Below are 17352 nucleotides of genomic sequence, written 5' to 3'. Positions count from 1 at the left end.
ATGCACAGATTAACTGTACATCAAGACATTTGAAATGCTATTGAATAGGCTGATGATGTAAATATTTACAATCACTGGAGAATGTGATGATGTCACTTCTTTGACATGAGTTGGGTCTCACTGCCCCAGCCCAGAGAGCAACACTAGTCGTGGGGGTGGGGGTGAGGGTTGGGGGTGTGTAAAGAACAGCAAGAGTCTGCAGGGCAAAGTCAATTGCCGATTGGATCCAACAATCGGTCCACAGTCCTTTAGATTTTAACTGTTCTATACAACCTCTTGTGCCTCATGCAGACACCACTCAGGAGCTACATTGTGCCCGGAGGGCAGAGTGCAGTACTGAAGGACTGCAGTGTCCACACGCAACTTGTTGCCCAGGGACATGGACAGCAGAAGCAGCAGTGTAGCAAGGGTATCCCCAAAATGTAGTATCATGATATGGCCAAGCACCTGCTGACCGAGGAAAGTTCCCAAAGAACTCTCTGGTACCTATGGCTGGGCGGGGTCCCCGTCCCCCACCCCCAACCCTAGATAAAGTTTATCCGATCCAGGCCCCTCCCTCCAGATCTGTGATTTCCCGCTTTGCCCACAGGCAGCAGTGGTACAAACATGCTGGATGATTCCCTCTCCACAAAACCTTGTGGGCTTCAGTACTGCTTGTGAGTGCTACATTTGAGTCTACATTTCTCTTTTTTCATTCCCTCACTCTCTGTCTTTCTTTCTCTCAGGCTGTGACATGCCCTTGTCCTCTCTCTCCTCCTTCCCAACCGACTGCATTCTTTCACTCTGACTCTCCACCCAAAGAGAAAGATGGGAGAGAAAGAGGGTGGAGAAGAGAGTAAACATTGCGGGCCAAATTTGTGTACCAATAGCCATGCTACAACAGCCATTTTGAGCTGAGGGGAAGAAAGACCGAGAGAATGAGAGAGGGGGGAGGGGGGGATGAGAAGTCAGATGGCATGTTGCCATGATAGCACATACTGAATTGATGATAATATTTTGGGAGTTCCTCAAACTTGAATGAGTCATTGTGCCCAGACACAACTTCAAGAAAGGGAAAGAGGATGGAAAAGGCAAAACATACAGAAAAACAAACGCTTTACCACATAGTTTGTGAAATAGAGAGAGAGACAGAGAGAGAAAGAGAGAGAGAGAGACAGAGAGACAGGGAGAGAGAGAGTGAGTGAGAGAGAGAGAGAGAGAAAAGTTTGGGTGTGTATTTGGATGCATGAAATACAGGTATTACAGGAAACAAATACGGAGTCCCTCACAATATCATATATGAACCTTTATTGTAAATTTAATAAGGTAAAACTTATTTTACTTGTTTAAATAGGCGGTCTTGCGCCACTTTAACATTACACCCCTCCCTTTTATCATTGCTTCGCCAATGCAAGCCATGGTAAATCAGAAAGACTAGTGAAAGACAACGCTAGATATACTGCATTTCTCTATGAACGTGTAGGACTGAGGGAGAGGGATATGCGGGTGCGGTGGGGTGGGGTAGAGGCGGTGGGAGGAGAAACAGATGTCTGACTATATGCTCACCCTCTCGACTGGGCGGGTCGGGCCTCCGTTTGAGTTTACAGATTTTGGAACGGAGTTAACCGAAAGAAAAGGGGCGTCAAGAAAGACGCTGTCCTCGAAGATAAACAGAAAACTCCCCACAACTCTCTGGCGGCACTGTAACTTAGCTCGTTCTAGCTCACATCTCTCTTCTCTTGCACAGATCTATCTAGTCTGTTTTTATTTAATTATCCTACTTTTTCCTACGCTGAAAGGTACGGACGCTTATACAAGATACAATAAAAAATAACTAGTGTTTAGACTCTTTTGTTTACTTTTATGCATATTAATTTCTGTAACATATTTAGCTGGGGGCTGCATTAAATTAGATCTTATACAAAACTTCTCTCAAACTGAGTAAGTGTTCATTGAAAAAGGAGACGCATAAATATTTGGTTGTTAGTCTAGAGTACACATAAAACTTCGGAACGTTTTTGCCCGCTCTGATCAGCACCGCTTGCTGCTTTTTAAACAGCAATATCTGACGGACCTCGACTGAACCAAGCGCATTTCTCAGCAGGTAAGAACTGTGGAGCCAGCTGTTATGTGTGTAGGACTGAATACTGTACGGGAGCGTTTTAGCCGTGCTGTTGTGAAGGTTTTAGCGATGTGCTTGCTGGAGTAACTTTACATTCTAGCAGTAGAGAAAAACTAACAACAAAGATAGTTTCAGGCTAACAATGAACACCGTAGATAGTTTTATTTGGCTGTTTATAGTGACTAATGTGTAATTTCTGTAAACACAGAAGGGGCGTATCCAGATACATTTAACTTCCATGAAACGATGCAACAAGTATGCTATATTATAGAAGTAAGTGTAGGCTACACATTAACGTTATAATTGTTTTTAAATATTGTCATTTTCTGTTATGTATTGAGTTACAGTAGCCTCAGTAGTTCAGGTGAACGCGGTGTTTACGTGGCTTACGTAGCCTATAGTCGTGCAGTCTGTCTACCGCTTTTTCTTCATTGAAGTTAGTCATTCAGCGACTGTAAATGCCCACGACTGCGAGATTTCCGCATCTTTGCAAATGCATGAAAAGCATGTGTTGGATATTTTCATATTGCACTGTAAAATGTTAATTCGACTAACGTGTTGATAAGAGTCAAATTGGGATAAAATGTAGACTACTTTGTCCAATTTTATTTAACACTGAACGTTTTACTATATAAAATTTCAGAATCCCAGTGGTAATTTGAGAAAAACAGAGGGAAGAAAATCTACAGAAATAGTTCTGCTGTTGATCACTAGTGCGAACCCTTCCCCCTACCGGAACATGACTGAACCGCTGGCGCACTCCCTCCCCTTCAGCTATGATGATTTCTGTTAGGGGCGCGCGCGCGGGTAGTGCGAACCCGCTGATTTTCTCTAGCCTAGTGCTGAGCTCTGGTCCGAGATCCATGTTTCTGATGGAAGTCGGGACCGGTTTGGAATTCAACCCTAAAAACACCTGTGTGTTGAATTCGAATGGGGTGGCGTGCTTTCACATTGGCTGGTATTTTCCCACGGCCTTTAATTTAAAACCCATACATCAGTACATCTATCAATTATTGGTAGGACTTTTCTACTGACTTTATGGCGATAATGCTGTATTTTATTAAAAAACAAACAAATGATCTCGCCTGGTAAATGATACCCTCCCAATCCTCGTCCTGGGTGGGTGTAGCGCGGGGTGGGGAGCTGGAATTAAAGAAGATTAAGAAACACGTTTTAGTATTGATTCATATTTTTCAAAACACCAAGCACCATAAAAAAGGCAAATGTTTTAAACTAACATATAATCTGTGCCTCGTCGAATCTTTGGATCTGAGTCTCGCTACTGTTAGCACATGGTAGTGCATATAAATATTCCACATGGTCCTCGCTATACTGTTACATCCATTTTCTTAGCGAATGCTAACGTAGCTTGTAGGCCTATCCATTGATAAATCTAGATATTCCGAAGTAATTCCGATTGCGAAAAATAACCGCTGTGCCACACCTGGAATTCACACCTGTCGCTTTGTGCTTTAAAGTCTAGCCTCATAACCACCGTCTACACTGCTGCCTCTGCTTTGCAACAATACTCTGTCATTTCTCACGCAAACCAGGCATTTAAAAGCACATTCACGTCCCTCCAAGGAAAACATTTTTGCACATGATACATTTTTGTGCTCTGACGAGGGCGTCCGCTAAATAGATTAACGGTGGACGAGGCACTTTATGACTAACGTTCCAGATGAACCGCAAACCACAATGACTCGACCAAAAATAAATGCAAACTGTGTTTATTTTCAATAAGTTAATACTTATTGAGAGCAATGTCTGCTCGATTGCGGCGCGTGTTTGTGCGTGTTCGGTTGGAGACAGGAGGCGCTGTGGTAGGGGGGTAGCCGTGAGTAAAGTATTTGGTGCAGTTATTTTTAAGGAGTGGTATCTAGTGAAACGTCAGAGACAAGTTACAACTCATCGGCCGCCTGCACCTCTCTCTTTCCTTTTTTCAGAGGTAATGCACGGCAGTGTCCGATGCGACTAATCTTAGTGTGTTTATATGCACCGCATTTTACCTATCTATAAAGAAATCCTTTATTTATTTATTTATTTATTTATTTATTTATTTTTTCACCGTTTTGTACGTCTGCAGGCTAAGTGTGGGTTAGTTTATGAGCGATGAAGTCTCACGTCTTGCCGTACGGGGATCAAGCGTAAGGTTCCACATTAATTGAAGATTGGTGTTCTACCCCGTCACTGCGATTGTAAACCGATTGTGAGCGTCGGTTCTGTTTGCAGATTTGCTTTGAATCCCGCCTCTGAAAACTAGAGGATATCTCCTCTCTGTCACGTTGTGAGCTGGGCTCATGTCCAGAAATCTCTAGTCAATAAAAGCACATTGAATTGTATTAACTACTTCCTTCCCCCTCTCCCTCTCCCTCTCTCTCGGTCTCTCTCTCTCACTCTCTTAGTCACCATGTTGGTTCTCCTGGGCGGAATCTTTGTTCTCCACATCACCACCATAATCATTCTCCTTGTTGCCACTATTGACAATGTGAGTATGGCTTCTCCTGTCTATCCTTGAACACTGTCATGTGTTGGGAGACATCCAGGCTAAAGAAGCACCTGGACGTCTGGTTCTTGTTAGTACAAACCCAAACCATTTGTGTGCCTTTGTTCGCTGTGGAACATTCTTAGGCTTGTTGTCATACCTGACACCTCAGGAGGAAGACAGGTTTGCCCACCTTGCATCACAGCACTGCTGTCATTTTGTGTGTGTGCTTGTGTGTGCGCGCACGTGTCCACGTGTCTTGAGTCTGTGGTATGCTTAAATCTCTTGTCTTTTAAAAGCAGTGCATGCCTGTGTGCACATGTCACATGGAAGAGTTGACCTGTCGAATGTTTACCTCGGAGCATTTCAGCTGTGGGGACATCATTCACATTTTTTGTTTGTTTGTGATCTTCAGTTATCTTCTCTGGAAAACCAAGATTGTGAAACCTCACAGGTGTGCTTGTTTTTGTTAAAAACTGTCTCTCTCTCTCTCTCTCTCAGGCATGGTGGTTCACAAACGATATGTCCACTGACATCTGGGGTCGATGGGTGAAGCTCAACAATGTGTGGAACTACACTGATATGCCCAGTAGTTACCCTCAAGGTAAACCCACTAACACCAATGGGTCATTTCTTTCTGTGCTGAAAAATAAATACTCAAAGCAGTGCCTTCCTCACTGACCTGCTTACTAAATTGCTTCAGCAACACTGCTCTGTGGTCTGAAGACTAGTATGTTGAGCAGTGAACTGAATACTATTGTCTCTGGTGTATGCCAGCACTGCAAAAACTGTTTCTCTGTCTCCCCCTACAGATTATCTGCAGGCAGTGCAGGCCACTTCAGTGCTGTCCTGTATATTTTCCATCCTGGGGCTGTTTGTGTTTGTGGCTCAGCTGTTCACCTTGGCGAAAGGGCAGCGGTTCACCTTCTCCGGCATCTTCCAGTTCATTGCCTGTGAGTCCTGCTCCCGTCCAGAGATGTGTGTGCGTGTGTGTGTTTCCGGCTCCTTCTGCGGACTCCAGACTCCTCATCGCCATGGACTCGTCAGCTCACTACAGTGCTGCTCCAAAAAATTCATTAATATTAAAAAGCATTTAGTAAAGAAAGTGTTACAGCCAGAGAGCTCTTTATTTAATTTTAAACCACAGAAAAATCAGAGGTGCGTTATGTAGAGAAGATGAAACGGTGTGACAACATCCACGCAATTATTCAAATCAGAGTGTGTCTGAAATGAAAGTGTGAGAAAGTGTATTTGTTCAGATAATCTCACTGGTGTTAAGCACTATGTTTCCATTTAATGTGCAGTCGGTAATGCAAAGTACTGTGTAGATCAGCAACTAGAGTGTTAAATATCTGACGAATAGGCAACAATTTTTGTGGAGAAAGGAAACAAATATTTAATAAAAATGATAAAAGGTGACTAACTGCAGAGCAGCATTCAGATGCAGGACAGAAGCACTCTCTGTGCATCTGAATCAAGTCACTGGATCTTAATCAGACACAGTCACGTTGTGTTTATCATTTTTTAACATGCACGATTAATCTGCATTTGGGCGTGCCCGGTGCAAGCAGCTTGGGGACATTTTGATGAATAGACAGGAACCACTACTCAACCACAGCTTTTTTGCTGTGGGATAGATACCTCTCTCTCTATCTCTCTCTCTCTCTCTCTCTCTCTCATGCTCTCTCCCTCTCTCCCCTCTTTCCTCCCATTCCAGGCCTCTGTATAATGATTGCTGCCTCGATCTACACCGACATATTCCACGAGACTGAGAAGGAGCAGGGCAAAGGGTGGTACGGCCACTCCTACATCCTGGCCTGGATCGCCTTCGTCTTCAGCTTCATCTCCAGCATCATCTATTTTGTCCTACGCAAGAAGACGGCATAAGGCACGGGAAAGCACGCAAGGAAGAGACACACTATGGAGAAAAAGGAAAAAAAAAAAATGTAGAAATGGCAATTTGGGAGGGGGAAAGATGGGAAGAGAGAAGGAGATAAAAATGTGGGGGTGGGGGGTAGGGGTGGGGGAGGGGGAGTGAGGTTGTACCTTTCTATTTTCTTTACACTTTTAGTGGCTTATTATTTTAATTAAAACAATAACAGGGAGGAAAACCCAATGATAAATAAACAATTATGGCACTCTTAACCAAAAATATATGCATACAGATGAACTGTTTCTTATGGAACTGAGCTTAAAACCCATACATGCGCTATATCTCAATACTGGAATGGAATATTAATACTAACCAAAATTCTAACTGGGCAGCTTTCTGTACTGGGAAACGCTATTCCACTGTGTGCTTGTGTTTTTCTGTGTTTTATCCGACCATAAGGCATCTTATTCCATACCTCCTCGAGCTCAGTCAAATACAGCTGGTTTTCATCTCTTGGAACAGGACAGATGTTATTTAATCTCAAGTTTCCTCATCAAGGTGAAAAACCTAGCCGCCATTGCAGTTAGATACATTTATTTTTGGCTGCAGAAGGTCAAAATAGCAACGGCTTTGGGTATACAAACAAAACATCACTTAGTCAGTGACTCCTGCTGTGGAACTGCGGCTTCTGTCATTTGGATAGGACATATTTGTTGACTGTATGCGCGCATTGCTGTATGTGTCAAATGTTTGACATAATGAATTGTTTGTTCAGTTAAGCTTCATATGTGTAATACTATTGTAATATGATTTTTAATTAACATTGTTTCTCATGATTATAAATATTATTCTTAGTATAAGTTCATTATTTTTGTGGCTCTTGGATTGGATTTAATTTTGTTAAATTAAATTGAGTTTTATTAAGTTACAGTAAATTTGTGAAATTAACAGGAGGGAATAGACAGAAGGGTTTACACAAACAGTGTAACTTTTATGAATATCACCTTACCTTGCACTGCAAATAAATAAATAAAAAAAGTTTGTACGATAACATAAGATGTTAAGTAACTAATAACTTTTTTATGAATTTGTCACACCAGGTCATCTTAAAATAAGAAATCAGCTTTAAATCTTGTATGTAAATCGGGAAACAAGTTTTATTCCAGGTGTGCTCAGGTGGGGCATGCTGCATTGCATTGCCGTCAGGACCCCTTCTCCGTGTCTATCCCCATGACATCGGCATCACTTCTCAAGACACAGATATTATTATAGTCTAACCAGACAGCCAGCCTCCTTAACGGAGAACATTCTGTCTCCCGTCTGTCGATAAAAAAATTCCGATCTGATGGCACTTCTGAAAGATTATTAAGGGGTGTGACCAAGAACACAGCGCGGTTTCAGTGGACGTTTAACCAGGGTTAAAACTAAAAGCAAGATGCTAGGAATGCTGTAGCTGAACTTCTGGTTAGTCTATAATGTTTTAACTCAATATGGAGGTACTAACTCAGATTGATGATAACAGACCAATTTTAGGGCTTTCCGGTCTTATGGTGCAGTGTGGTGTGCATATCGCACTAGACTAAGCTCCCTTCATAGACCAGCCCTCGGGGAGCTGGGTTTTTGTGTTTTGTTGAATGTGGCCAAGTTGGGAATGATTCCCAGAACAGAATTCCTTGTGACTTTGAGCTGTAAAAGACAAACAATGGAAATAGCATTCCTATGATTTTTTTTAAAATAAAGATTTAAAAATGTGACACTGTGAGAGTTTTGTGTGTTTGCTGCTTGGTTTGGGTGATAGGGAAATTAAACAAATCTGTTATCGCAAAGTTGAGTTCTCTTTATTCTGCACACGTACTGTATGGTACAAACCTCAAGACAAGTACATTGCTGTATTTTTTGCATAGATAAAGGATTTTGAAGTTGGATATTTCACATATTTTGATTTTACGTTGTAATCTGTTTTGCACAGACATAACTGAAGGAGCTCTAGGTCTCCCTGTTTAAAAACTCCTGGCATAAACACAGCAGTTCTATTTGAATGAACAGCATTGCCTAGCTCTCATTTATTTGATTTAAAGCAATAGTGTCCAATTTATGAGCTACCAAATCAGTGATGTTATTGTCATTGCGTTCAATTAAAAACAAATCTAACACAAAAAAATGTCCCTGGCAGCTCAGGGTAGCAGTGGTCATTTAAGGAAGTGACATCATCAGAGAGGGCCGCTCGAATCCTCTTCGCAAAACTGGGGTATGTAGCCATGGGCGGGGCGAGGCAAGGACAGTGATGGAGAGGGAATGGAAGGAGAGTAAAAAGGAGACAGAGAACAAGAGAGAGGTGGAGGAGAAGGCAGGGAGGGAGGTAAGTGGGAGGGGGATTCGGGAATGTAGTAGGGGGATAAAGGGGACAGGGGTGGGGGTGGAATGGGTGGAGGTGGGGGGCAGTAGAAGGGGGCTGGGTGTGGCTGGAGAGGGTACGCCCAAGCCTTGTGCTTCAGCCTCCTCAGCAGCGTGTCTCTGGTGTAGCTGTTTAGGGCGGAGACACCGGAAGACATGCAGACAGAGAAAGCAGCCCATGCCACACTGAGAGAGGGAGGGAGGGACGGAGGGAGAGAGAGAGAGAGAGAGCAGAGAGCAGAAGAAGGATTGCAAAGAGAAGAGATAAAATGCTAAGAGGAAACATCAATCATACATGTGGATTGTTCAGTAATTGTAATGCACAACAAGCTTTGCTGTGATAAATGATCAGGGAAAATGGGCCAAGTAAAGCTGAGCTAAAATGCAAACGTAAGAGCTGACTGCAAAAAAACTAAATTAAGCAATGTGCATGAGTATCGGCAATAACACACAGTAAAGTACGAATAAAGATATTAATATTGAAGGAAAGTATGAGTAAAGATAAACATGAGAATAAAGTATGAGTAAAGATATTAACATTGTAGTAAAGTGTGAGTAAAGATAACATGATAGTAAAGTATGAGAGTAAAGTAAATATATAAACATTCTAGTAAAGAATGAGCAAAGATAATAATCGTATAGTAGTGTGAGAGAGGACAATGAAACACTTAAAAAATGAGTAAAGGTAATAACATTATGGGAACATATGAGTGAAGTTAACACTAGATTAAAGTATAAGGAAAGGTAATGACATGATAGTAAAGTACGAGTGAAGGTAATAACACTATAGTTGTATATGCAAAGGTAATAACACTATGGTAATATATGAGTAAAGGTAGTAGCACTATAGTTACATATGTAAATTAAACATTATAAAGTATCAGTAAAGGTACTAGTATTATAGTAACATGATATGTAAAGGTAATAGTATTATAAAGTAAGATTACTGGCAATAGCACTATTGTAATGTATGAGAAGTAACTCACTAGAAGGCCCATGAGTAACCATAGCTGTGGGGATTAAAATCCTCTGGTCCCATAGAAGCAGTCACCTGGAACACCTGCATAAACATCATATGGGCTACCATCCCCAGCAGTCCTGAGAGAGACAGACAGAGAGAGACAGAGAGAGAGATCAAGCCTCAATGGAGATGGAGACAGAGAGAAATACAGTAAGATAGTAGGAAAGAGAAGAGAGAATAGACATACCATATATATCACACATATTACATGCCTACGGGGAAACACCAATTATATACTTAAATAATTAACATGATTATACACACATGCAACACACACACGCACACAGACATGCAGACATACACATACGCATACATGCACGGAAATGCATGCAGACACGCGCACGTGCGTGACCTCTGTAACCCGGTGTTTACCTCCCAACACAGTGAAGACTGCGGAGAAAGCGTTGAGGAGCATCCCCCACTGCTGGGAGGAGCGCAGCCGTCTGCGCAGCCCCAGCTGCACCAACAGCAGCACACAGCTGATACTCAACAGCGCCACATACATGAGCTCCATGGTCACGCACAACCACCAAATTCCTGCAGATGGAGGCAGGGAGAGAGAGAGGGAGAGAAAGAGAGAGAGAGAGAGAGGGGGAGGGAGAGGGAGAGAGAGAGAGAGAGAGGGAGGGAGGGAGGGAGGGAGGGAGAGAGACAGAGAGAGAGAGAGAGAGAGAGAGATGTAACATCACTACCAAATAAAGACGGAAAGGCAGGAATTGCAGCCCCCTGCAGGAGATGACACAAGCGGCACCCTGGACTCAACACCTCCACACCTTCCCAGGAGGACACCTGAGCGAGAGCTCACCTTTCTCGGATCTCGGAGTCAGGTCCATGAAATAGCGACACTTTTCCTCTGAAAGACAGAAGAGCGGCAGAGAGGAGAAGGACAGCAGGATCAGCGTCAGTAACCACACGCCTTTCAGACACCGCACAACGCATCTGCTTTAAAATTAAATCCCAAGCCGCCCAAACCTGGAAGATTATAGTTTTTAATGAAACCAAACAATTTCACAATATTCAGTTTCACATTTATACAGACATGAACAGTTTGTCATTTTTCAGTGCTAGATTCCTGCCACTTCCCTTCCAAGCCATTGACTCTAATGACACATTTCACTCCTATGCAGACTGGATCATCAGTTGTGGGCAGAGTAAACATCACAAAAGTCTGTCTGTCTTTTGAGATTAGAAATGAGAGGATTTGCAGGGATCGTCTCAGAAAATCAGTTTTGTGGCTGGGGGGTGGGGTGGGGGGGTTGCGCCTGGGGGGAAGAACGAGGGGAAAAAAGATGCGGGGACATCGGGAGGCAGGGGTTGGGGGGGGGTATTTGACATTTTACCTCTATCCACTTCGATCACGATTCAAAAATGTGTACGTCTTTATAACTTTTTCTGAATTTCCTTAAATAAAAATAGGACAAACCCCCTTGACTCCAATAGTGTTGTTAATTCTCAGGGCTCGTGTACCATTAATGTCCATATGCTAGAGAGTTCAGTCTGCTTGGTAAACGTGTTTGTGCCGAGTTGACCTTTCTCTCTTTCCCTTTATAATCCTTAATTCAATCATGCTATTGGAATTGGAATCCCTGTGAACAGAGGCCAGATAATCCTCTTTAGGGAAAGTTCGGACTGCACTGCTGCAGCACTACCCTGGCTTAGTTACCTCTACCTGTCTCTCCCTCTGCCCTCTTCTCTGCACCCTCTTTTATCTCAACTCTTTCTCCTTTCCCTTTCCAGTCTTCCTCTCATCAGCTTCTGTTTCTCACCTTGTCTTTCTCATCCTGTTCTAAACCTGACAAACTGAAACTCAGAAAGAAACACACATACACCTAACACCCTACCTACCCACTCCCACAGTAACCCCACTCGCACACTCTCCCCGCCCCCATACTAACCCCACTCACACACTAACCCCCCTCCCACAGTAACCCCACTCACACACTAACTGCACCTCCACACTAACCCCCCTCCCACAGTAACCCCACTCACACACTCACCCCACCCTCACACTAACCCCCTCCCACACTAACTCCACCTCCACACTAACCCCAACCCCACACTCACCCCACTCACATACAAACCCTAGAAAATAACCCCAACCCCACACTAACCCCCCTCCCACACTAATCCCACCTCCACACTAACCCCAACCCCACACTCACCCCACTCATCGCTGTAGATGTTCTCCTCGCAGCTGATCCACAGCCCCGAGTGGAAACTGGGGAAGATGAAGCGGTCGTCGCCGGTCTCCCAGGAGAACTGTATGGAGGCGGAGTTGGAGACGCCGGGCACCGGGATGCAGTCGGTGTGCTTGGTCCGAGTGCACAGCGGCTTGGGCACCTTCTGCCGGCCCTCGCACCAGTAGGGGGACAGCAGGGCCACCGCGGACAGCAGGAGGGACACCACCGTCTGAAAGAATGTGAGAGGGGGGGACCGCACCACAGCCAACAACGCCATGGCCACCGCACTGAGACCGGGATGCGCGGAGGGAAGAAGAGAGAGGGTCAGGCAGACAGCAAAAAAGGTCTAAAGAGAAGGATAGTGAGCAAGTTAAAACCCAGTGTCACAGAGACACCGCAGAATAAATTCTTTTGGAGCTTGTGCCAAGTTATTTTCCCCTTCATGAGCTATGCGTGAACACTGCTATGGTAATACATAGCTGCGCTGTTAATTTAGGGAATACACAGCTTATAGCCTAAGCTAAATAGCTTTTATCAGAGGCTGGATAGAAGTGCCGGCTACAGGGCTGTGTTTCCATTAATAGAATGGTAAAAGATACCATTTTAACCCCTTCCATTCCACTTTCATCAGAGTACAGGTTACTGTGTATAGTGGAGAGCAAATGGACATTTTTCAGATGGGTGGGGAGAGAACAGGACCACACAGTCCAGACAGCCCCGCAACAGTAACAGGTATTAAAGTATGTTTGTAATAGCAATGCTTAGCTCAGTGGAAGTTACATTATATTCTACACAAGAGAAATTCCACACAACAGACATAATATATTCCCCCCCCCCCCCCCCCCCACAGATGAGCAGCAAGGCTGGGCAAATGCCATTTCAAATAAATTAATTCAGGAAATGTAAATGCAAATCAAAATGATAAAAATAAAGAAATACTAGAGGTTTTCAGCTAATTAGCTGAATTTTGATTGATTTGCTGAACTGATCAAATTAAAATGGATTTCACCCCAAACCAGATGGACATTACATGAATTGACCAGGGAGGCAGTAGATGGTAGAGTAAGATGGAGGGGGCAGTTTAACTGTGATGGCAGGAAGGGATGGTGGATTACTCAGAAAGAGAAGGGCAGAGATGCAGAAGGGTAGACAGCATGGCCTTCATCAGAGCATACACTCGTCTTTCAAAAGACTGATCACCATAGTAACATCGTGGCTCAACTGAACACTACAGAATGCTTTAACAGCACACATTAAACTAAAAACAGGCTCAATTTTAGAAACAATAAGACACGTCAAAGTAGTCATTCCAGTATGACTCACCTTTTCTCCAGTACTCCTCCCGCCTTTTTCTTGTCCTCACAGAATGGATGTGATTTAAGTAATCTCTCTCTCTATTTCCACCACCTTTTTTTGACGTCACAATGCTATTTTGAAACGATGCCCCTGGTTCTAGCCTCACCGTTGTACTCCTCCCATACTGCACTGGCTGGGCCAGTCATTAAGTGTCTGTGTGTGTGTGTATGTGTGCGTGCTCGCGTATCTGTTTGACTGTGTGTCTGTATTATATGACCACATCTCATCCACTCTTTTAATCCATCAGTGCCACACCTAATCCAGAGGACAAACCTGTTCAATCGGTTTTCTTTTACAGTTTTTTTTATCCGTTTGTTCTGCCTGTACACCCATCGCCTAATATCTATGCGCCATTCCATTTAGGTTCGGCATCACGTAAACCAAAGTTACCTGGTAACAGGTACAGGCAACCTTTCTTAATCCATCCTTCAGTCACATCCCTCACATATGAAAACAACAGGTGGATTACATTCCTGTGTACATTGATATTATTTTTTTATTTGACCACAGGTGAATTAATGAAAATGACATTTTCAATATTTCAATAAAGCTGATTAATTGCATATTCAGACGATACATTTAATGTATGGCAGTCGAAAAAAGATTCTGTGTCCTTGGTTTTTGTGGTTATACTGCACACATACACAGTATTGTTTTCATTCCAAAATTTTTAGTCTATGTGAATTGCCCCAATTAGGACCACTGTACACTATTAAATTCATTGCACTTTTGTTTATTTTTTAGAAGTTTGTGCTTTTCTTAATACTCCCTTTTTTGTTCTTGAAGTGTTTATTGCGTTGTGCACATTTTGAAACGGAAAATACAGATTAACAAGTGAAAATGAAGCAATCTTGCCGTGCTAACAAGCAGTAGCAACTGCTTTGTGTCTCATCGATTTAGTCTAGTGAACAATCCCACAATCAATCGATTAATCTATCAAAAAAAGAGAAAAAAACTAAAAGCTAAAGAAATGTATATAAAACTGAAACAGCAAATTGCTCAGTGTTACATTCACAGCAAACGGGGGTAGGTGGAGAGACGGTCTGCATGGTGGCTGACATGGTGTTGACTAATCCCACCAATCCCCCTGCGCAGTTGCATTCCCCACCATGGCACTTGCTGCACTGTGATCCCATTTCTGTCCATAACCCCCACTTCTTAGCCCATCTGAATAAAGCGAAGGATACGAAATGAGCGTGGACCGTCTGCAAGAAGCTCCCGACGCACACAAACTAATCAAACTTCACTGAGCGGCGTGTATCGCTTGGATGCAAACTGAACAGACTGCTTTGGAAATTACTGGCGTGTTACATCTGACAGAAAGGAGCGCAGTTTTTTTTCTGTTTCTGAAGTTGAGCAGTTATAATAAAAAGTAAATTTGATGAATAAATAAAATTTTATTAATAAATTAATAAAATAAAAGGCCTGACTTCCACAAAGTAGAAAATTAAGTAAAATGAATTGAAACTTACCAACTATTAGAAAGACTTATTTTGGAAAGGGGGAGCTTAAACAGGGCTGGAGACAGACTGAACGATAGGTGGCATTTTATCGTTTAAGTGCCACCATGTTTCTCACTTTGCTGGCTGTACCCTGGCAGTACTGCTCCTTATAAAGAACGCTGAGCGTTGAAAATCAACACGGGCCACAATTTTGGGGTTCTGACAGTAAGCCATGTTTTGTGGGGCAGCAGTGGGCCAGAGCAGGAAGGCTGGAATAGATTAGATTTCTCTTGGTAAAGCTGTTTTTTTTTGGGGGGGGGGAGGGGAGGTTGGTAGGTCCTGTGATATGGAGTCTGTCTGCATCACTGAAAATTCTACAGCATCAATTCATGGACAGCTTGGGTTCCTCTGAACAGACACATAAACACACACACACACAAAAAAACAATTACATCATCAACTACATTTGCCTGTAAACCATTCTGATTGGTTGGGGAGTGGAAAACATAATGGGTTTGAAGGACAGATAGTTGGGGTGGGAGTTTTATTAAAACGTACACACTGGCAGACAAGACTGGACATAACAGGCGATACAGTGAGTACGTACAGACTGTCAGGACAGAACAGCAATACCACAAACTACCGAGGGGTGGGGTGGGGGAAAAAGGATAATAGTTTGAAAACAATATACCACACAAAAAATATTTAACACTCCGCTGACGTTCCAAGCGTTGCAAAGTTGATAAAGCACTAAAACGGCAATTAATGACAGCAACACGACCAATCCGTCACACATCACTGGATATGAAACTTAATCATCAGAAAATGAAAAAAAAATCCAGGATTAATAGCAGTCATCAGCATTAATTGGCACCACCCCATGAACTGCTAATGAATCTGGAGCAATCATTCAGCCTGAATTCGGGAACAGAGAAGAGAGGATGAGAACACAGGCGGACGGCTGTAACTGAATACCTTTTGATGAAAAGTCATGATGCACCGTAAAAAATGTCCATGAATTTTATAGTAAAATTCTGTAAAATCGCAAAGGTACAAAATTGTGAACAGCTGAAATGTAAATATATATGTCAATACTTTATGGTGAAACAGTGTAATACATTTAGCATTTGATACACAGCCTGCTACCGTATGCTTGACGTTCACCCAAAAATGAAGTTAAGGTACATTTCCACTTTCCCAGAGCAGTGTCTGTTCATCCAGACAACTCCATATTAACGGCCATGGTTTTGGAATGAGATGTTCCACATGCACATTTGGGTGTGATGCTTGGATGTCTACATACTTTTGACCATGCAGTGTACTTGGGTAGAGATGTTGCTGTTGAATTTGTCAAATTTTTGCCGCTTTGATGCCACATGAAGATGGATCTGTGAGGTCTGTTTCATCAGGATGAGCTGCAACCTAGATCTAGAAGACTTGTCACATTCCAGCAAAACTATCTGGATGACAGATACCACTTTGGTACATGGAAACATACCTTAATTTCATTTTGGTGAACTGCCCCTTGAACATATTGTTACTGCAATTTATACGGTAAAGTTCTAGCAACCCAGTTACCAGTACTTTAGAGTAAAAATTACTATTAGCTTTTTCCTGCATATGTGTTGTGTGTGGATATAAATCATTTATTTGAAATGCCTGCCCTTCTTTCTCTGCTTATACTGCAGATAACAGAGAAAAGCCAGTGACCTAGGGGCATTAGTGAGTGAACTACACAGACAGACAGAGAAAAAACTGATGAATATTTAGAAGCATAACATTTAGAAGATAATGTTCAGATTGGGTACTGACAATATAGTGACCGAATGACTAATAACTAGACAGAAGATTTTAAAGAAAAGGCAAAATTCATGAAATAGCTTTTTTCAATTTTGTAATTATATTTATAATTCATGGTCATAATACGTAATACAACATTTTCAATATTGTCATTTCTTTTCATTTTTCTTGCCAGAATAATAAAAAATGATAGAAATAATAAGGACAGTAATGCGAATAATTGTACATTTTTCATGGATGTTGGCAATGCTTTTTTTGGATGAATAAATGCATCTGTCCATCCACATCCCCTGGCAAAGGCTCAGTTCAGTCTAGACTTACTGAGCCTTTTAAAAGCACTAAAAACACTGACATTCATTCTAGGTGAACCCCCTTCTCGCTTGTACATCAAATACTTTGTCTCATTCACTTGTGAAAGATGGTAGCAATCTTTTCTGGAAATGAGATGATGTCACTCCCTCATTCATGGGTTCAAAACGTCCTTTCACCTGTTACTATCGCTTCACAAAAATAAGATGATATCCGTTTGATCCTCGCTTTTGTAGAAACCCAAAAATGGAAAAATAAGAACACTTTTCCAAGGACCACAAATCAACACACATGCACACACACACAACCATGCACAACCCCCCCCCCCCCCCCCCCCGTTTCTCTCTCTCTCACACACACACACACATATGCACACACAAACACTTTCTCA

At 42.6% G+C, this 17352-nt stretch overlaps 2 protein-coding genes across 2 annotated transcripts; one reads left to right on the top strand and one right to left on the bottom strand.

Annotated features, from left to right (window-relative positions):
* The first annotated feature begins 1576 nt into the window (after positions 1-1576).
* Positions 1577-8213, top strand: LOC118217009 (epithelial membrane protein 2-like). Its single transcript, XM_035398729.1, has 6 exons — positions 1577-1778; positions 2039-2083; positions 4507-4589; positions 5088-5190; positions 5399-5539; positions 6304-8213. Exons 3-6 carry the CDS (start codon positions 4512-4514, stop codon positions 6471-6473), a joined length of 492 nt encoding a protein of 163 aa, XP_035254620.1. The 5' UTR covers positions 1577-1778; positions 2039-2083; positions 4507-4511; the 3' UTR covers positions 6474-8213.
* On the bottom strand, positions 7996-17180 carry LOC118217008 (germ cell-specific gene 1-like protein). Its single transcript, XM_035398728.1, has 6 exons — positions 13378-17180; positions 12037-12341; positions 10680-10727; positions 10247-10411; positions 9840-9951; positions 7996-9039 (listed from the first exon to the last, which is right to left on the bottom strand). Exons 2-6 carry the CDS (start codon positions 12329-12331, stop codon positions 8670-8672), a joined length of 990 nt encoding a protein of 329 aa, XP_035254619.1. The 5' UTR covers positions 12332-12341; positions 13378-17180; the 3' UTR covers positions 7996-8669.
* Positions 17181-17352: the final 172 nt, after the last annotated feature.

The sequence above is a fragment of the Anguilla anguilla genome, chromosome 17 (genome assembly GCF_013347855.1).
Source record: "Anguilla anguilla isolate fAngAng1 chromosome 17, fAngAng1.pri, whole genome shotgun sequence".
NCBI lineage: Eukaryota > Metazoa > Chordata > Actinopteri > Anguilliformes > Anguillidae > Anguilla > Anguilla anguilla.
This window is presented reverse-complemented; position numbering and strand designations above follow the sequence as displayed.

Excerpts from the sequence above, each read along its gene's own strand:
- LOC118217008 (XM_035398728.1), bottom strand. The coding sequence starts at position 12,331 with ATGGCGTTGTTGGCTGTGGTGCGGTCCCCCCCTCTCACATTCTTTCAG. Across the intron at positions 10,728-12,036 it reads CATCTACAGCGATGAGTGGG|AGGAAAAGTGTCGCTATTTC; the intron begins GTGAGTGTGGGG and ends TCTGTCTTTCAG. Across the intron at positions 9,040-9,839 it reads GGTTACTCATGGGCCTTCTA|TGTGGCATGGGCTGCTTTCT; the intron begins GTGAGTTACTTC and ends TCCCTCTCTCAG.
- LOC118217009 (XM_035398729.1), top strand. The coding sequence starts at position 4,512 with ATGTTGGTTCTCCTGGGCGGAATCTTTGTTCTCCACATCACCACCATA. Across the intron at positions 4,590-5,087 it reads TTGTTGCCACTATTGACAAT|GCATGGTGGTTCACAAACGA; the intron begins GTGAGTATGGCT and ends TCTCTCTCTCAG. Across the intron at positions 5,191-5,398 it reads GCCCAGTAGTTACCCTCAAG|ATTATCTGCAGGCAGTGCAG; the intron begins GTAAACCCACTA and ends CTCCCCCTACAG.